General features: G+C 44.0%; 1 protein-coding gene across 2 annotated transcripts in view; it reads left to right on the top strand.

The window, feature by feature from the left end:
* Positions 1–19872, top strand: part of AHNAK (AHNAK nucleoprotein) — a 34755-nt gene extending 14883 nt beyond the window's left edge. For both annotated transcript variants that reach the window (XM_067543825.1, XM_067543824.1), the window contains 3 exons: positions 11–161; positions 1259–1446; positions 1955–19872. In XM_067543825.1, coding sequence (XP_067399926.1) covers positions 11–161; positions 1259–1446; positions 1955–18988 — 17373 coding nt within the window. In that variant the 3' untranslated portion in view covers positions 18989–19872. The remainder of the gene's footprint in view (positions 1–10; positions 162–1258; positions 1447–1954) is intronic.
* The last annotated feature ends 944 nt before the right edge of the window (positions 19873–20816 follow it).

Raw genomic sequence — 20816 nt, 5'->3', positions numbered from 1 at the left:
TTTCATTTAGATGGAGAAGGAAGATGAGGGAACCCGGGAGATCCTGCTCCCCAACTGGCAAGGAAGTGGCTCTCATGGAATCACCATCGACCAGACAGAAGAGGGGGTCTTCGTGAAGCAGGTGGTGGAGACTTCCCCTGCTGCCAGAACTGTGAAGGAAGGTGAGAGCAGCGCACCAGCCCGGGAGGCAGCACGCGTTGTTGGGGGAGGGTAGAGGTGGGACTGTGCTGGGGAGGGAACGAGGCTTATGGGAAATTCTGACTCTACATCCCTTGTTCCTTTGCAGCCATTTATTTATCATAATTCTCTCTCTGTTGCATCTGTAGCTTTAAGGCTGCTGGTTTTCCCTCCCAGCTCCTGTGGAGACAGCTCCTCCTGCTTGGGCCTCCGTGCCCTGTTTCTCTGCTCATGGAGACTCCACTCTACATCTCGCCCCCTCTGTTTGCCTCTTCCCTGAGGTGGGGGTTTTCCCGCCACCTCAGCTTCTCTTGCCTTCGGCAGCGCAGCCCACAAATTATCTGCATTACTGTAGCACCTAGAGGCCTCTGCGTGCAGCAGAGACCCACAGTGGGAGACAGGCCCTGCCCCAGTGAGCTCACAGTCTAAACAGACACAGGGTGGGAGGAAACAGAGGCACTGAGGGGGGAAGGAACTTATCCCAGGTCGGTGTCAGTGCTGGGAATAGAACCCAGGAGTCCTCTTCTCCAGCACACCCTGCTCAAACTGACTAGATGCCACTGCCCCGACAGAGCTGGGAATAGAACCCAGGAGCCCTGTCTAGCCCCCTGCCCTGCCCATTGACCAGTGCTGCCTCCACAGCCTTTTTGGGGCCTGCTCCAAGGTGCTGATACTCCCTTTCTTGCTGTCTCACTGACTTTCTGTGCCTGGAGGTGGGGATTCAGCCACTCCATGTGGTGCTGCGAGGGGACAGGGGAGAGCCCCCAGAGACATGTATAGTAATAGGGTGTGTGTCCTTCTTCCAACCAACCTGGGAATGAAACAGGGAGTCAGCAATCCGGGGGGCAGCAAGACCTTCCAGATTAACCCCTCTAAGCACTTGCCAGCAGATCACAGCTACGGCCAGAGTGCTGGAAAGCATTTAGCAAAGTTGCCCCTGCTCATGGTGCAATGCTGTTGAAGAGACGTTTGGTTATTGTAATTAGCCCTGTGTGTAACAGAGTGTGATTTATTTGTTGCTTGGGCCATGAATGGCCAGTGCCGTCAGCTTGCCTTCACTCTCTTCTCTCTCCACCTGTAGGGGATCAGATTGTGAGCGCCACCATCTACTTTGACAACCTGCAGTCTGGAGAGGTCACGCAGTTGCTGAACAGCATGGGCCACCACACGGTAGGGCTGCGGCTGCAGCGAAAGGGGGACAAGTCTCCACTGCCGGGACAGTCATGGTCACACGATGTGTTCTCACCCAGGAGTCCAGAAGTTGTTCTGGTGAGTGAGGGGGTGATGCAAGCTCCGAGCCTGGGGATGATGGGAGCGGGAGGAAAGCAGCCTAGGATTCCTGCAGACTGCTCCACATGGAGACCGGAGTGGATTTATTCCACTGCGGAACCCTGGCTGCCATCCCTGATGTCAGGAAGTTCTCCAAGCCAGAGGGGGCATTGCAGAAAAGATACCTGCTATCCCTGTGAGCCTGGAGTCAGCCACTGAAGAAGTGGTCAGGGATGGGGACAGGCCAGGTGTGTTGAGTCAGCATCTTCGTGGGGTAGCAGCTCTTCTGAATGTAAAGCTGCTCGTAGCAAAGAGCAGCAGGGCCCGGGGTGACTTGACCCGCTGTCACAGCAGCACCCCTCAAGGAAGAAGATGTAAATTGCAACCCTCCAGGAGGGAGTCAAGTCCAGTAATTATTATACACACTACTTTACTAGCCAGTCTCCCCCTTCTCCTTCAAATCTCTCCTTGGGGCATGCTGGTGTTAACCAAAGTTTCTTATTTCCAGAGTGGGGATGATGAAGAGTACAGGCGAATTTACACAACAAAAATTAAACCACGTCTGAAGTCGGAAGATGCAGCAGAAGCTGAGCACACAGAAAGCAGAACCATTACTGTTACCAAAAAGGTCACAGCTTACACCGTAGATGTCACTGGACACGAGGGAGAAAAAGAGATTGACATAAGCAGTCCAGAATTTAAAATTAAGATTCCAAGACATCAACTCACCCATATAACAACAACAGATATTGAAAAAGAATCTGGGAAAACCATGATCAAAATACCACAGGTGGATTTGTCTGGGAAAACAACCCAAACAACAGACTTCAGTATGGGGATCAGAGGTAGACCTAGTGGCATCTCATATTCTGGACCAACAGCTGAATCATCTACCAAGAGATTAGACTTTGGTGCCCCTGATGTGCACATGAGAGAGCCCAAGGTAGGAACTGATATAAATGTCTCAGGACCTCAAGTCACAGGTGTTCACCTGAGAACTCAGACAGACTTTAAACCAGCCGAAATTCAAGTTCCAGGTGTGGACGCTGGCAAATCAGTTAAGGTTTCTGGCACTAGAGTCAAAAGCCCAGAGGGAAGCTTTCCCAGAACTGATGCAAATGGACAGATGGGAAACCGGGATGCAAATATTCACATTACGGGCCCTAATCTAAATGGAAAAATGGGTGTTTTAGGCATAGATGTTAAAACCGAAGTTCCAGGAGGCAAAATGCCACAGTTTGATATTTCAGGTCCCAAGATAAGAAGTGATATGGAAGGTCCCAAAGTTGATGTATCATTTTCAGAAATCAAGGGTCCTTCAATTGATATTTCTGGCTCTAAGATTCAAAGTGATATCAAAGCTCCAAAGGTGGACCTTCCTCTTTCAAGCATTGAATGTGATATGCAAGACATTAAAGCTCCAGGTGTTGACATTGAGAGTGCAGGAAAAATAAGAATGCCTGCCATGAAGATGCCTAAATTTGGCTTCTCACCTTCAGCTTCTGATACAGCTGTTCGAGCACCACAGGCAGGTGTAGATATTTCTGTGCCAAAGATACAGGCTCCTCACCTTGATATCACAGCTCCATCTGTTCATATTGAAGGTCCAAAAGGCAAACTGAAAGGTCCCCAATTTACAGTGCCTTCAGTGGAAGGTGCTAAAATTGCAAAGCCACATGTGACTATGGCTCTCAAAGGACCTGAGTTGAAGGGAGAGGTGGACGTGTCCTCTCCAATACTAGAAGGTCCCAAAGTTGATGTCAAGGGCCCCAAAGTTGATCTTGCGGCTCCTGACGTTGAGATTCAAGGTGGTGAAGGAAAAATAAAATTGCCCTCAATGAAATTTCCTAAATTTACTTCATCAAGCTTCAAAGGGGAAGGCTCTGGTGTAGGTGTGACACTTCCAAAGGGGGAGTTTGCTACTGCAGGTCCCAAGATAGACTTCATCACTCCAGATGTAGATATTGTAGGAGAATGGAAAGGCCCCAAATTTAGGAAGCCTGAATTAATTAGTCAGACACCAAAAATCTCTATGTCAGATGTGGACCTGAGGGTGAAAGGCCCTAACCTGAAGGGAGATGTGGGTATTTCAGGACCAAGACTTGAAGGGGATCTGAAAGGACCCACTGTGGACATTAAAGGCCCCATACTAGACGTTGAAGCTCCTGGCATTGACCTTGAAAGTCCTGAGGGTCAGTTGAAAGGGCCCAAATTCTCAATGCCTTCTTGGAAAATGTCACCATCAAAAGTATCCATGCCAGATGTGGACGTGAATCTGAAAGGGCCTAAACTGAAAGGAGACATGGATGTTTCTGTCCCACAAATAGGAGGTGACTTGAAGGGACCACAGATTGACATGAAAGGCCCCAAGCTAGGTATAGATGTTCCTGACATTGACATCGAAGGGCCAGAAGGACATTTGAAAGGTCCCAAATTTAAGATGCCTGAAATGCACATCAAGACCCCTAAAATATCTATGCCTGACATCGACTTGAATCTGAAGGGCCCTAAACTGAAGGGAGATGTGGATGTTTGTGTGCCAAAGCTGGAAGGAGAATTGAAAGCTCCTGGAATTGATATTAAAGGCCCCAAAGGGGACATTGATGTACCAGACATAGATATGCATGGTCCAGATAGTAAACTGAAAATGCCTAAACTGAAAATGCCAAAATTCAGTGTTCCTGGACTGAAAGGGGAGGGACCAGATGTGGATGTAACACTTGCAAAGGGGGAGGTGGATATTTCCGGTCCCAAGGCACACATTGGTGCTCCAGGTTTGGACATTGTAGGACCCGAGGGAGAACTAAAAGGTCCAAAATTCAAGATGCCTGAAATGCACATCAAGACACCGAAAATCTCCATGCCAGATGTGGACCTGAATCTAAAAGCCCCCAAGCTGAAGGGAGATGTGGGTATTTCAGGACCAAGAATCAAAGGGGATCTGAAAGGACCCACTGTTGACATTAAAGGCCCCAAACTAGATGTTGAAGCTCCTGGCATTGACCTTGAAAGTCCTGAAGGTCAGTTGAAAGGGCCCAAATTCTCAATGCCTTCTTGGAAAACATCACCATCAAAGATATCCATGCCAGATGTGGACATGAATCTGAAAGGGCCTAAACTGAAAGGAGACATGGATGTTTCTGTCCCACAAATAGGAGGTGACTTGAAGGGACCGCAGATTGACATGAAAGGTCCGAAGCTAGGTATAGATGCTCCTGACATTGACATCGAAAGGCCAGAAGGACATTTGAAAGGTCCCAAATTTAAGATGCCTGAAATGCACATCAAGACCCCTAAAATATCTATGCCTGACATCGACTTGAATCTGAAGGGCCCTAAACTGAAGGGAGATGTGGATGTTTGTGTGCCAAAGCTGGAAGGGGATTTGAAGGGTCCTGAGTTTGATATCAAAGGCCCCAAAGTGGACATTGATGCTCCAGACGTTGATATTCATGGCCCAGAAGGTAAACTCAAAATGCCTAAATTCAAGATGCCCAAGTTTGGAATGCCTGGGTTCAAAGGGGAGGGACCAGACATGGATGTAAATCTTTCTAGAGGGGAGATTGATATCTCAGGTCCAAAAGTAGACATTGACGCTCCTGATTTGGAAATTGAAGGGCCAGAAGGAAAAGTGAAAGGTCCTAAATTTAAGATGCCTGAAATGCACATGAAAGCACCAAAAATCTCCATGCCAGACATCGATTTTAATTTGAAAGGTCCTAAACTGAAGGGAGATGTGGATGTGTCTGTTCCGAAGATAAAAGGGGATTTGAAGGGTCCTGAGTTTGATATCAAAGGCCCCAAAGTGGACATTGATGCACCAGATGTGGATATTCATGGCCCAGACGGTAAACTGAAAATGCCTAAACTGAAAATGCCTAAATTTGGCATGCCTGGGCTGAAAGGGGAGATGCCAGACGTGGATGTAAATCTTCCAAAAGCGGAGATTGATATCTCAGGTCCGAAAGTAGACATTGATGTTCCTGATTTGGAAATTGAAGGGCCAGAAGGAAAAGTGAAAGGTCCTAAATTTAAGATGCCTGAAATGCACATGAAAGCACCAAAAATCTCCATGCCAGACATTGATTTGAATTTGAAAGGTCCTAAACTGAAGGGAGATGTGGATGTGTCTGTTCCGAAGATAGAAGGAGATTGGAAGGGTCCTGAGTTTGACATCAAAGGCCCTAAAATTGACCTTGATGCACCAGATGTGGATATTCATGGCCCAGAAGGTAAACTCAAAATGCCTAAATTCAAAATGCCCAAGTTCGGTATGCCTGGGTTCAAAGGGGAGGGTCCAGACGTGGATGTAAAACTTCCGAAAGGGGAGATTGATATCTCAGGTCCGAAAGTAGACATTGACGCTCCTGATTTGGAAATTGAAGGGCCAGAAGGAAAACTGAAAGGTCCTAAATTTAAAATGCCTGAAATGCACATGAAAGCACCAAAAATCTCCATGCCAGACATTGATTTGAATTTGAAAGGTCCAAAATTGAAGGGAGATGTGGATGTGTCTGTTCCAAAGATGGAAGGTGATTTGAAAGGACCCAGCCTTGACATTAAGGGGCCCCAGATTGGTGTTGAGGGTCCCCAAATGGATATTGACGTACCTGATGTGGAATTGGAATGTCCGGAAGGCAAACTGAAAGGCCCGAAATTTAGAATGCCTAAACTGAATATCAAGGCCCCTAAAATCTCCATGCCGGATGTTGATCTGAATCTAAAGGCACCTAAAGTGAAAGGAGAGATGGATGTTTCTGTTCCAAAGATAGAAGGTGATTTTAAAGGACCCAGCATTGATATCAAAGGGCCCAAAGTTGACGCTGATGTTCCTGATGTTGACCTTGAATGTCCAGAAGCCAAACTGAAAATGCCAAAAATGAAGTTTCCAAAATTCGGCCTGCCTGGATACAAAGGGGAAGGCCCTGACGTGGAGGTGAAACTCCCTAAGGGAGAGGTGGATATTTCTGGTCCCAAAGTGGATATTGATGCTCCAGGTTTGGACATTGAAGGACCGGAAGGAAAAATAAAAGGTCCCATGTTTAAGATGCCTGAAATGCACATCAAGACCCCTAAAATCTCCATGCCTGACATTGACCTAAATTTGAAAGGTCCCAAACTAAAAGGAGACATAGATGTTTCTATTCCAAAGCTAGAAGGTGGTTTGAAAGGTCCTGATCTTGACATCCAAGCCCCCTCAATAGATATTAATGCACCAGATATTGAGCTGCAGGGTTCAGGTGGAAAACTGAAAATGCCCAAAATGAAGATGCCTCAGTTTAATGTGTCAGGTCCTAAACTTGAAGGCCCTGATATGGATGTAAACCTGCCAAAGGGAGAGGTTGATATTTCAGCTCCCAAGGTAGACATAGAGGCTCCAGAGCTAGACATTGAAGGCTCAGAAGGCAAATGGAAAGGACCTAAATTTAAAATGCCTAAACTGAATATTAAAGCACCTAAAATCTCCATGCCGGATGTAGACCTGAATCTCAAGGCACCAAAAACTAAGGGAGAGATGGATGTTACTGTTCCAAAGATAGAAGGTGATTTGACTGGACCTGAAATTGATATTAAAGGGCCAAAATTAGACATTGATGCACCTGATATGGATCTTGAGTGTCCTGAAGGAAAATTGAAAGGGCCGAAATTCTCAATGCCTTCTTGGAAAATGTCACCATCAAAAATATCCATGCCAGATGTGGACTTAAATCTGAAAGGGCCCAAACTGAAGGGAGACATGGGTGTTTCTGTGCCAAAGATAAAAGGTGACTTGAAGGGTCCTGAATTTGACCTCCAAGGCCCCAAAGTTGACATTGATGCACCAGACGTGGATATTCATGGCCCAGAGGGTAAACTCAAAATGCCTAAATTCAAAATGCCCAAATTTGGCATCCCTGGGTTCAAAGGGGAGGGCCCTGATGTGGATGTAAAACTTCCAAAAGGGGAGCTGGATATTTCTGGGCCCAAAGTAGACATTGATGCCCCAGATTTGAACATTGAAGGTCCTGAGGGAAAGCTGAAAGGGCCCAAATTTAAGATGCCTGAAATGCATTTCAATGTTCCTAAAATCTCCATGCCAGACATTGATTTGAATGTGAAAGGTCCTAAATTGAAGGGGGATGTGGATGTTTCTGTTCCAGAATTAGAAGGTGATTTGAAAGGGCCTGTGGTTGATATCAAAGGCCCTAAAGTGGATGTTGATGTTCCTGGAGTTGACATACAGGGACCAGAGGGAAGATGGAAAGGTCCTAAATTTAAAATGCCGGAAATGCACATTAAAGGGCCTAAAATGCCAGATTTTGATTTGAACCTGAAAGGCCCTAAAGTGAAGGGGGATGTGGACGTTTCTCTACCAAAGCTAGAAGGGGATTTGAAAAGGCCTGATGTTGATATCAAAGGTCCCAAAATAGACTTAGATACCCCTGATGTGGAGATTGAAGGTCCAGAAGGGAAATGGAAAGGTCCTAAATTTAAGATGCCCGAAATGCACTTTAAAGCACCCAAAATTTCCATGCCAGATTTTGATTTGAACCTGAAAAGCCCTAAAGTGAAGGGGGATGTGGATCTTTCAGTTCCAAAGGTAGAAGGTGACTTGAAGGGCCCGGACATTGATATCAAAGGTCCCAAAGTGGACATAGATGTTCCAGATTTTGATATTGAAGGTCCACAGGGAAAGCTGAAAAGTCCCAAATTTAAGATGCCTGAAATGCACATTAAGGCACCAAAAATCTCCATGCCAGACATCGATTTGAATTTGAAAGGTCCTAAACTGAAGGGAGATGTGGATGTGTCTGTTCCAAAGATAGAAGGAGATTTGAAAGGTCCTGAGTTTGACATCAAAGGCCCTAAAATTGACCTTGATGCACCAGATGTGGATATTCATGGCCCAGAAGGTAAACTCAAAATGCCTAAATTCAAAATGCCCAAGTTCGGTATGCCTGGATTCAAAGGGGAGGGTCCAGACGTGGATGTAAAACTTCCGAAAGGGGAGATTGATATCTCAGGTCCGAAAGTAGACATTGACGCTCCTGATTTGGAAATTGAAGGGCCAGAAGGAAAAGTGAAAGGTCCTAAATTTAAGATGCCTGAAATGCACATGAAAGCACCAAAAATCTCCATGCCAGACATCGATTTTAATTTGAAAGGTCCTAAACTGAAGGGAGATGTGGATGTGTCTGTTCCAAAGATAGAAGGAGATTTGAAAGGTCCTGAGTTTGACATCAAAGGCCCTAAAATTGACCTTGATGCACCAGATGTGGATATTCATGGCCCAGAAGGTAAACTCAAAATGCCTAAATTCAAAATGCCCAAGTTCGGTATGCCTGGATTCAAAGGGGAGGGTCCAGACGTGGATGTAAAACTTCCGAAAGGGGAGATTGATATCTCAGGTCCGAAACTAGACATTGACGCTCCTGATTTGGAAATTGAAGGGCCAGAAGGAAAAGTGAAAGGTCCTAAATTTAAGATGCCTGAAATGCACATGAAAGCACCAAAAATCTCCATGCCAGACATCGATTTTAATTTGAAAGGTCCTAAACTGAAGGGAGATGTGGATGTGTCTGTTCCAAAGATAGAAGGAGATTTGAAAGGTCCTGAGTTTGACATCAAAGGCCCTAAAATTGACCTTGATGCACCAGATGTGGATATTCATGGCCCAGAAGGTAAATTCAAAATGCCTAAATTCAAAATGCCCAAGTTCGGTATGCCTGGGTTCAAAGGGGAGGGTCCAGACGTGGATGTAAAACTTCCGAAAGGGGAGATTGATATCTCAGGTCCGAAAGTAGACATTGACGCTCCTGATTTGGAAATTGAAGGGCCAGAAGGAAAAGTGAAAGGTCCTAAATTTAGGATGCCTGAAATGCACATGAAAGCACCAAAAATCTCCATGCCAGACATCGATTTTAATTTGAAAGGTCCTAAACTGAAGGGAGATGTAGATGTGTCTGTTCCGAAGATAGAAGGAGATTTGAAAGGTCCTGAGTTTGACATCAAAGGCCCTAAAATTGACTTTGATGCACCCGATGTGGATATTCATGGCCCCGAAGGTAAATTCAAAATGCCTAAATTCAAAATGCCCAAGTTCGGTATGCCTGGGTTCAAAGGGGAGGGTCCAGACGTGGATGTAAAACTTCCGAAAGGGGAGATTGATATCTCAGGTCCGAAAGTAGACATTGATGCTCCTGATTTGGAAATTGAAGGGCCAGAAGGAAAAGTGAAAGGTCCTAAATTTAAGATGCCTGAAATGCACATGAAAGCACCAAAAATCTCCATGCCAGACATCGATTTGAATTTGAAAGGTCCTAAACTGAAGGGAGATGTGGATGTGTCTGTTCCGAAGATAGAAGGAGATTTGAAAGGTCCTGAGTTTGACATCAAAGGCCCTAAAATTGACCTTGATGCACCAGATGTGGATATTCATGGCCCAGAAGGTAAACTCAAAATGCCTAAATTCAAAATGCCCAAGTTCGGTATGTCTGGGTCCAAAGGGGAGGGTCCAGATGTGGATGTAAAACTTCCGAAAGGGGAGATTGATATCTCAGGTCCGAAAGTAGACATTGATGCTCCTGATTTGGAAATTGAAGGGCCAGAAGGAAAAATGAAAGGTCCTAAATTTAAGATGCCTGAAATGCATATCAAAGCACCAAAAATCTCCATGCCAGACATCGATTTTAATTTGAAAGGTCCTAAACTGAAGGGAGATGTGGATGTGTCTGTTCCAAAGATAGAAGGAGATTTGAAAGGTCCTGAGTTTGACATCAAAGGCCCTAAAATTGACCTTGATGCACCAGATGTGGATATTCATGGCCCAGAAGGTAAACTCAAAATGCCTAAATTCAAAATGCCCAAGTTCGGTATGCCTGGGTTCAAAGGGGAGGGTCCAGAAGTGGATGTAAAACTTCCGAAAGGGGAGATTGATATCTCAGGTCCGAAAGTAGACATTGACGCTCCTGATTTGGAAATTGAAGGGCCAGAAGGAAAAGTGAAAGGTCCTAAATTTAAGATGCCTGAAATGCACATGAAAGCACCAAAAATCTCCATGCCAGACATTGATTTTAATTTGAAAGGTCCTAAACTGAAGGGAGATGTGGATGTGTCTGTTCCAAAGATAGAAGGAGATTTGAAAGGTCCTGAGTTTGACATCAAAAGCTCTAAAATTGACCTTGATGCACCAGATGTGGATATTCATGGCCCAGAAGGTAAACTCAAAATGCCTAAATTCAAAATGCCCAAGTTTGGTATGCCTGGGTTCAAAGGGGAGGGTCCAGACGTGGATGTAAAACTTCCGAAAGGGGAGATTGATATCTCAGGTCCAAAAGTAGATATTGACGCTCCTGATTTGGAAATTGAAGGGCCAGAAGGAAAAGTGAAAGGTCCTAAATTTAAGATGCCTGAAATGCACATGAAAGCACCAAAAATCTCCATGCCAGACATCGATTTTAATTTGAAAGGTCCTAAACTGAAGGGAGATGTGGATGTGTCTGTTCCAAAGATAGAAGGAGATTTGAAAGGTCCTGAGTTTGACATCAAAGGCCCTAAAATTGACCTTGATGCACCAGATGTGGATATTCATGGCCCAGAAGGTAAACTCAAAATGCCTAAATTCAAAATGCCCAAGTTCGGTATGCCTGGATTCAAAGGGGAGGGTCCAGACGTGGATGTAAAACTTCCGAAAGGGGAGATTGATATCTCAGGTCCGAAAGTAGACGTTGATGCTCCTGATTTGGAAATTGAAGGGCCAGAAGGAAAAGTGAAAGGTCCTAAATTTAGGATGCCTGAAATGCACATGAAAGCACCAAAAATCTCCATGCCAGACATTGATTTTAATTTGAAAGGTCCTAAACTGAAGGGAGATGTGGATGTGTCTGTTCCAAAGATAGAAGGAGATTTGAAAGGTCCTGAGTTTGACATCAAAGGCCCTAAAATTGACCTTGATGCACCAGATGTGGATATTCATGGCCCAGAAGGTAAACTCAAAATGCCTAAATTCAAAATGCCCAAGTTCGGTATGCCTGGATTCAAAGGGGAGGGTCCAGAAGTGGATGTAAAACTTCCGAAAGGGGAGATTGATATCTCAGGTCCGAAAGTAGACATTGACGCTCCTGATTTGGAAATTGAAGGGCCAGAAGGAAAAGTGAAAGGTCCTAAATTTAAGATGCCTGAAATGCACATCAAAGCACCAAAAATCTCCATGCCAGATGTTGATTTACATTTGAAAGGTCCTAAACTGAAGGGAGATGTGGATGTGTCTGTTCCAAAGATACAGGGTGATTTGAAGGGTCCTGAGTTTGACATCAAAGGCCCTAAAATTGACCTTGATGCACCAGATGTGGATATTCATGGCCCAGAAGGTAAACTCAAAATGCCTAAATTCAAAATGCCCAAGTTCGGTGTGCCTGGCTTCAAAGGGGAGGGTCCAGACGTGGATGTAAAACTTCCGAAAGGGGAGTTTGATATCTCAGGTCCAAAGATAGACATTGACGCTCCTGATTTGGAAATTGAAGGGCCAGAAGGAAAATTGAAAGGTCCTAAACTGAAGAAGCCGGACATGCATTTTAATGTTCCTAAAATCTCCATGCCAGACATTGATTTGAACTTGAAAGGTCCAAAAATTAGGGGAGATGTTGATGTTTCTGTTCCCAAATTACGGGGTGATTTGAAAGGTCCTAAAGTTGAAGTGAAAGGACCAGATATTGATCTTGAGGCTCCAAAACTTGATATTGAAGGAAAAACAAAAAAATCAAGATTTAAACTTCCTAAATTCAATTTTTCTGGCCCTAAAGTTCAAACCCCTGATGTGGATGTGAAACTTAAGAAATCTGATATTGATATATCTGGACCTAAGGTGGATGTGAGTGCTCCAGATGTGGACATTCAGGGGAAAGCAAAGGGATCCAAATTTAAAATGCCTTTCCTAAGTATTTCATCACCTAAAGTGTCAATGCCAGATGTGGAGTTAAATTTGAAAGGTCCTAAACTGAAAGGAGACCTAGATGTTTCTGGCCCAAAGCTGGAAGGGGATTTGAAAGGGCCCGAAGTTGACATCAAAAGCCCGCAAATAGACATTGATGCACCAGACATTGATATTCATGGCCCAGAGGGTAAACTCAAAATGCCCAAATTGAAAATGCCTAAATTCGGCATGCCTGGGTTCAAAGGAGAGGGACCAGATGTGGATGTAAAACTTCCAAAAGGGGAGGTGGATATTTCAGGTCCCAAGTTAGATATTGATGCTCCAGATTTGGACATTGAAGGTCCTGAGGGAAAACTAAAAGGCCCCAAATTTAAGATGCCTGAAATGCATTTCAATGTTCCAAAAATCTCCATGCCAGACATTGATTTGAATTTGAAAGGACCCAAATTGAAGGGGGATGTGGACATTTCTGTTCCACAATTAGAAGGGGATTTGAAAGGCCCTGAGGCTGATATCAAAGGCCCTAAGCTGGACATAGATGCCCCTGATGTGGAAATAGAAGGCCCAGATGGAAAATGGAAAGGTCCCAAATTTAAGATGCCTGATATGCATTTTAAAGCACCTAAAATCTCCATGCCAGATTTCGATTTGAACCTGAAGGGTCCCAAAATGAAAGGAGATGTGGATGTGTCAGTCCCAAAACTAGAAGGTGATGTGAAAGTCCCTGAGTTTGATATTAAAGGTCCAAAAGTGGACATTGATGCTCCTGATCTTGATATTGAAGGTCCTGAAGGGAAATGGAAAGGACCTAAATTTAAGATGCCTGAAATGAATATCAAGGCACCCAAAATCTCAATGCCTGACATTGATTTTAATCTCAAGGGCCCTAAACTGAAGGGAGACTTAGATGTTTCTGGTCCTAAGATAGAAGGAGATTTGAAGGGGCCCGAAATTGATATCAGAGGTCCCAAGATGGACATTGAGGCACCAGATGTGGATATTCATGGCCCAGAGGGTAAATTCAAAATGCCTACATTCAAAATGCCTAAATTCGGAATGCCTGGGTTCAGAGGGGAAGGCCCAGATGTGGATGTGAGTCTTCCGAAGGGGGAGGTTGATATTTCAGGACCTAAGATAGACATTGATGCTCCTGATTTGGAGATTGAAGGTTCAGAGGGAAAATGGAAAGGTCCAAAATTTAAGATGCCTGAAATGAATATCAAGGCACCTAAAATCTCCATGCCTGACATTGATTTGAATCTGAAAAGCCCTAAGTTGAAGGGGGATGTGGATGTTTCTGTTCCAAAATTAGAAGGTGATTTGAAAGGCCCTAAACTGGACATAGATGCCCCTGATGTGGAGATTGAAGGCCCAGAAGGGAAATGGAAAGGCCCTAAATTTAAAATGCCTGACATGCATTTTAAAGCTCCTAAAATTTCCATGCCTGACTTTGATTTGAACCTGAAAGGCCCTAAAGTGAAGGGGGATGTGGATGTTTCTGTACCAGATTTTGAAAGTGATTTGAAAGGCCCTGGAGTTGATATCAAAGGTCCCAAACTGGACATAAATGCTCCAGATTTTGACATTGAGGGTCCTGAGGGAAAGCTGAAAGGTCCTAAATTTAAGATGCCTGAGATGCACATCAAGGCACCTAAAATCTCAATGCCTGACATTAATTTGAATCTGAAAGGTCCTAAATTGAAGGGGGATGTGGATGTATCTGTTCCAAACTTAGAAGGGGATTTGAAAGGTCCTGAGGTAGATATTAAAGGCCCCAAGTTGGACATAGATGCCCCTGATGTGGAAATAGAAGGCCCAGATGGGAAATTGAAAGGCCCCAAATTTAAGATGCCTGATATGCATTTTAAAGCACCTAAAATCTCCATGCCAGATTTTGATCTGAATTTGAAGGGTCCTAAAGTAAAGGGAAATGTGGATGTTTCTGGCCCTAAACTGGAAGGGGATTTGAAGGGGCCTGAGTTTGATATTAAAGGCCCCAAAGTTGACATTGATGCACCAGATGTGGATATTCATGGCCCAGAGGGAAAACTCAAAATGCCTAAATTCAAAATGCCTAAATTTGGCATGCCTGGGTTCAGAGGGGAAGGCCCAGATGTGGATGTAAAACTTCCAAAAGGGGAGGTGGATATTTCAGGTCCCAAAGTAGACATTGATGCCCCAGATTTGGACATTGAAGGTCCTGATGGAAAGCTGAAAGGGCCCAAATTTAAGATGCCTGAAATGCATTTCAATGTTCCTAAAATCTCCATGCCAGACATTGATTTGAATTTGAAAGGACCCAAATTGAAGGGGGATGTGGATGTTTCTGTTCCACAATTAGAAGGGGATTTGAAAGGCCCCAGGTTGGACATAGATGCCCCTGATGTGGAGATTGAAGGCCCAGATGGGAAATGGAAAGGTCCCAAATTTAAGATGCCTGACATGCATATTAAGGCACCTAAAATATCAATGCCTGATGTGGACTTCAACCTTAAAGGCCCTAAACTGAAAGGAGATCTAGATGTTTCTGGACCCAAGTTGGAAGGGGATTTGAAAGGTCCGGAATTTGATATCAAAGGTCCCAAATTGGATATTGATGCACCGGATATAGATATTCACGGCCCAGAAGGAAAACTGAAAATGCCCAAAATGAAGCTGCCTAAATTTAGCATGCCTGGGTTCAAAGGGGAAGGCCCAGATGTGGATGTAAATCTTCCAAAAGGAGCTGTTGATATTTCGGGTCCTAAGGTAGACATCGCTGCCCCTGATTTGGATATTGAAGGTCCAGAAGGAAAACTGAAAGGTCCTAAATTTAAGATGCCTGAGATGCATATTAAAGCACCTAAAATCTCCATGCCAGATTTTGACTTGAATTTAAAAGGTCCTAAACTGAAGGGAGACATGGATGTTTCTGTTCCAGAATTCGGGGGGGATTTGAAAACTCCTGAAATAGACATTAAAGGCCCTAAATTGGACATAGATGCTCCTGATATTGACATTGAAGGGCCAGAAGGAAAATGGAAAAGTCCCAAATTTAAGATGCCTGAAATGCACATGAAAGCACCAAAAATCTCCATGCCAGATATAGACCTAAATCTAAAGGCACCTAAACTGAAAGGAGATCTAGATGTTTCTGGACCCAAGTTGGAAGGGGATTTGAAAGGTCCGGAATTTGATATCAAAGGTCCCAAATTGGATATTGATGCCCCAGACATTGATATTCATGGACCTGAAGGAAAACTGAAAATGCCCAAAATGAAGCTGCCTAAATTTAGCATGCCTGGGTTCAAAGGGGAAGGCCCAGATGTGGATGTAAATCTTCCAAAGGGGGAGGTTGATATTTCAGGTCCTAAGATAGACATTGACACTCCTGATTTGGACATTGATGGTCCAGAAGGAAAACTGAAAGGGTCAAAATTCAAGATTCCTGAGATGCATTTTAAGACACCTAAAATCTCAATGCCAGACATTGACTTAAATTTGAAAGGTCATAAAATGAAGGGAGACTTTGATGTTTCTGTTCCAAGGATTGAAGGTAATCTGAAAGGTCCTGAAGTTGATATCAAAGGCCCAGAATTTGAGGTTAGAAGTCCTGAGCTTGATGTGGAGTGCCCAGATGTGACCACAGAGGGCCTTGAGGGAAATGTTAAACTTCCCAAATTTAAGAAACCAAAATTTGGGTTTGGAATTAAAAGTCCTAAGGCAGAAATCAAATCTCCTGGCGTGGATATTGCTGTCCCAGAAGGTGAACTGAATGTGGAGTCTCCTGATATTGGCATTTCTGGTAAAGGAAAGAAAAGCAAATTTAAAATGCCTAAACTTCATATGAGTGGCTCTAAAATTAAAGCAAAAAAGGGTGGATTTGATGTGAATCTACCCAGTGGTGAGATTGATGCAAATTTGAAAGCTCCTGATTTAGATATGAATGTAACTGGCCTAGATGCAACAGTAAAAGGAGATATTAATGTCAAATCCCCCAAGGGAAAGAAACCAGTGTTTGGGAAAATCTCCTTTCCAGATGTTGAGTTTGATATTAAATCACCTAAGTTCAAAGCTGATGCTTCTGTCACAGTTCCTAAAATGGAAGGAGAATTTAAAGCACCCAATTTGGAAGTTTCTGCACCAGGTATCAAAAGTGACATAAAGTCATCAGGTCTTGACATTACAGCCCCCAGCGTCAGCGTAAGTCTTCCTGATGTTAACGTTGAAGGTCCTGATATCAATCTTAAGAAACCTAAGTTCAAACTTCCAAGTGGAAATGTTGATATAACTGGTCCAAAAATGGATGGTGACCTGAGAATCCCAGGCATTGACGCAAACATTAGTGCCCCAGACATCAAACTGAAAGGACCTACCGTGAATCTGCCTTCGGTGGATGTTTCTGCTCCTTCATTCTCAGCACCTGATCTTGATGTTAACTTGAAAGGACCAAAAGTAAAAGGTGATGTCAGTCTTCCCACAGTTCAGCTGGAAGGTCCAGAAGGAAAACTAAAATTTCCCAAGTTTACATTGCCTGAGATAGGGAAACCAGGTCTGAGTTTGGAAGGAGCTAATGTGCAGCTTCCCTCGGCAAGCGTGGATGTTTCAGCTCCAAGTATTGAAGGAGGTGTAAGTGTTCCTGTAGCTGAAGGACTAGATGCAAAACTGAAGGGAGCTAAGGTGACTATGCCATCAACAAATCTTTCAATGCCCCAAGTCTCTGGACCTGATTTTGATGTAAACTTGAAAGGACCAAAACTAAAAGGAGACCTGGATGTTTCTAGTGGCCTTAAAGGTCCAAAGGTGGACATACATGCACCAGATGTTGATGTGAGTGGCCTTGGAGGAAAGCTTAAAATGCCCAAGTTTAAATCTCCAACTTTGGAGGGACCTCAAGATGATCTAAATATGAAAGGGGATATTGGATTTTCTGCCCCACAAATCGAGGGGGGCATGAAAGTGCCAGGCATGGATGTACATCTCAGTGCCCCAGACCTTGATATCAGAGGGCCTACAGTGAAAATGCCATCAGTAGGTATTTCTGCCCCAGATTTTGATGTACATTTGAAAGGACCAAAGGTGAAAGGAGATCTTGATGTTTCTGGTGGCATTCAAACCCCAAAAGTATCTGTCAATGCACCAGATGTTAACTTGGAAGGTCCAGGAGGTACGATTAAACTTCCTTCTCTGAAGCTCCCCCAATTTGGCATGTCTAGTCCTCATGTTAAGGGGTCTGACATGAGTGTGAATATTGAAGGACCACAAATTAAAGGAGACCTTAGTGGCTCAAGGATTGATGCAGAATTGAAAGGGCCTACATCTAAAATGCAACCACTTAAAGTTTCAGCTCCAAAAATTTCTGCACCTGACATTGATTTTAACTTAAAAGGACCAAACCTAAAGGGCGATGTTAATATTACTGGTGATGTTAAAGGCACAAAAGTTGGAATGGAAGCACCAGATATTGGCATCAAAAGTTCAGGTGGAAATATTCAAATGCCTTCAGTTAAATTGCCCAAATGTGACATTTCAGGTTCCCAAGGCATGAAGGTTTCTGGGGTGGGTATTGCTGCTGATGCTCCTGATGCCAGTTTAACAGGTCCTGCCTTCAGCATGTCAACACCAAAAGTTTCTGGGTCAGATTTTGATGTAAATTTGAAAGGGCCTAAAATCAAAGGAGGTTTTGGCATTTCTGGAGATGCGAAAGCGCCAGATGTAAATGTGGGGGCACCACACTTGGGCATTGAGCATTCCGGTGGTGAATTCAAAAGGCCACAGCTTTCATCTTCTGGTTTTGGTGTAGACATGAATGTGCCAAATGTTGCAGGGGGTCTTCATGTTTCTGGACCAAAGATAGAGGGCGGTCTGAAAGGTCCCAAAGTAGGAATTAAAGGTCCTGGCATAGATGCAAATTTGCCACAAAGTAACTTAGAAAGTATATCAGGAAAAGTGACATTCCCCAGAATGAAATTGCCTAAATTTGTTTCTTCAGGACATGAGTTAACGGGAAGAGAAGTAGGGGTTGATGTTAATTTCCCTCAGCCAGATGCCAGTCTCCAGGCTGGTGCAGTGGAGGCTGAGTTTGAAGAGCCAGATGTCAAACTTAAGAAATCTAAAATTAAAATGCCAAAGTTTAATTTTTCCAAAGCTAAAGGCAAAGGCGCCAGTGTTGGCTCGCCAGAAGCCTCAGTGTCTATTTCAGGGTCGAAAGGAGATTTGAAAAGTTCCGAGGCAAGTCTAGGTTCTATGGAGGGTGAATTGGAAGGAGGGGAAGCTGCTGCCACTTCATCTAAAGGGAAGTTTTCGTTATTTAAAAGCAAAAAGCCACATCACAGGTCGTCTTCCTTTAGCGATGAACATTCCTCCCAGTCAACCCCCACTGGCACCTTGGAGTTGGGGTGCAGCTCAGAAGCAGAGAAAGGAAAGCAGGCCAAGATGAAATTTGGAACGTTTGGAGGGATAGGGTCAAAAACTAAAGGTTCTTATGAAGTAACAGGCAGTGATGACGAAGCAGGAAAGATGCAGGGGAGTGGGGTCTCATTAACGTCCAAGAAGTCCCGCCTGTCTTCCTCCTCGAGTAATGACAGCGGGACGAAGGGGGGGCTCCGAATGCCAGCAGTAGAACTGACTGTTGCCAAAAAGAAAGAGTAAAGAGTCCGTGTATATATGTCTGTGTATATATATATATCTTCTGTGTGTTTGTATATAAATTTCATAGCTTGAAATACTTTCAACCTCAGCAATAAAACGAATGGCGCCTACTGAAATGTTAGACTTCACGTTGCCTCCCCAAAAGAGAGAAGAGTTTTAAGGCAAGTGATCCTGGAGTTGTGCCATGGTTCATCTGACGTAGTTGAAAGTTTCTTTGTGCTCATGATTTTGGTTTGCGCATTAAATGCTGAGAGCTTAAGTTTACTAGCAAGCTATTTTTATATCATTTTCATTTTACTGAATATTTTCAGTGTCGGTTTATGGAAATAATGTTTCCATTTTAATTATCTTTTGGCTTTTATTTGCAGGGCTTACATTTCTATAATGAGAATGGATATATTGAAAACACTGTAAAATATATAGATACAACTGAGATATGTCACTTTCCCTTCTAATTTGGGGTTTAAAACGACTTGGACTGTTTATCACAGAAAGCTGTGGTTTCTATTAGCTTTGATAGTGTGCTGGTGAGAAAAGTACCCCCGTTTAATTTAAGACTAGAGAACCCGAGTTGCTTATGACAAGTGTCATGAAGAAAAACAGAATTTACCAATAAAAAGACTAACCATGTTTTGGGTTGGATTTGACTGACACCATCTTAGTTGTCTCCATATGTTTGTTTCTTTATTTGTATTATAAGAGAGGACTTTTTCTTAGTTATGGTGCGAAAATCTGTGACTGCCACTTTTCTGATATTTGTTATAATTTCTGTTAACAAATGTATCTTGATTTTAAAAAAATCTTTCAGCACTTTAATGGCAAATTAATTGAGAATGTAAGAAGATTGATCTTGTAAAATGCAAATAAACTGTTTATTAACCTTGCTCCTCTGTCGCTTTGCTGATGTAGGGTTTGGGGGTTCAAATGCTCCAGATGTGCCTCCTCCCCATCCCCCAGGACAGGTGCAAAAGCTTCCCAACACCCAGCTCTCTGCTCCCCTCCTCTGGATGCAGTTGGAACAGACAGCAGGGACTCCTTTCCCTCCTCTGCCCCACCACCTTTGGACACAGGTGCCCTAGCTCAGACACACCTCGCTCCCCTGCTTTTGCCCCCTTGGATCCCCTCCAACCACTTTACCACTCTGCCAAACACAGCCACTGTAGCACTCCCATCTTGCAGTCACAGTGGAATAATGCCTGATTCCATGTTCCCTTCCCTTCTGGTCCCTTGCCACCTGGACACAACTGAGATCACTCCTATGTAGGGATGAGAGGATAACCCCCAGTGACTGCCCCCAACCCAGGATGGGCAAAGGGAGGCGACCCCTCAGCAAATACACCTCAGACACAGTAAGGATCAGGATGGGGAAGACCCCAAGCAACTTCTGGAGTAGAAGGGGAGTGTGAAACCCCAAGCGAATCTCTGCCCTATCTGATGTGGGGAGGGCAAGGGGTAAAGACCATAAGAATGGTCATACTGGGTCAGACTAATGGTCCATCTAGCCCAGTATCCTGTCTTCTGACAGTGGCCAATGCCAGTGCTTCAGAAGAAATGAATAGAACAGATAATCATCAAGTGATCCATCCCGTCAGCCATTACCAGCTTCTGCCAAACAGCAATCCCTGCAAGTCCTGGTTAATAGCCATTGATGGACCTATCCCCCATGAACTTATCTAGTTCTTTTTTGAACCCTGTTATAGTCTTGGCCTTCACAACATCCTCTGGCAAGGAGTTCCACAGGTTGATTGGGCATTGTGTGAAGTAATACTTCCTTTTGTTCATTTTAGACCTGCTACCTATTAATTTCATTTGGTGATCCCTAGTTCTT

This window comes from Emydura macquarii, unplaced genomic scaffold (assembly GCF_026122565.2).
Source record: "Emydura macquarii macquarii isolate MOO-44397 ecotype Brisbane River unplaced genomic scaffold, CSIRO-AGI_Emac_v2 contig_968, whole genome shotgun sequence".
NCBI lineage: Eukaryota > Metazoa > Chordata > Testudines > Chelidae > Emydura > Emydura macquarii.
This window is presented reverse-complemented; position numbering and strand designations above follow the sequence as displayed.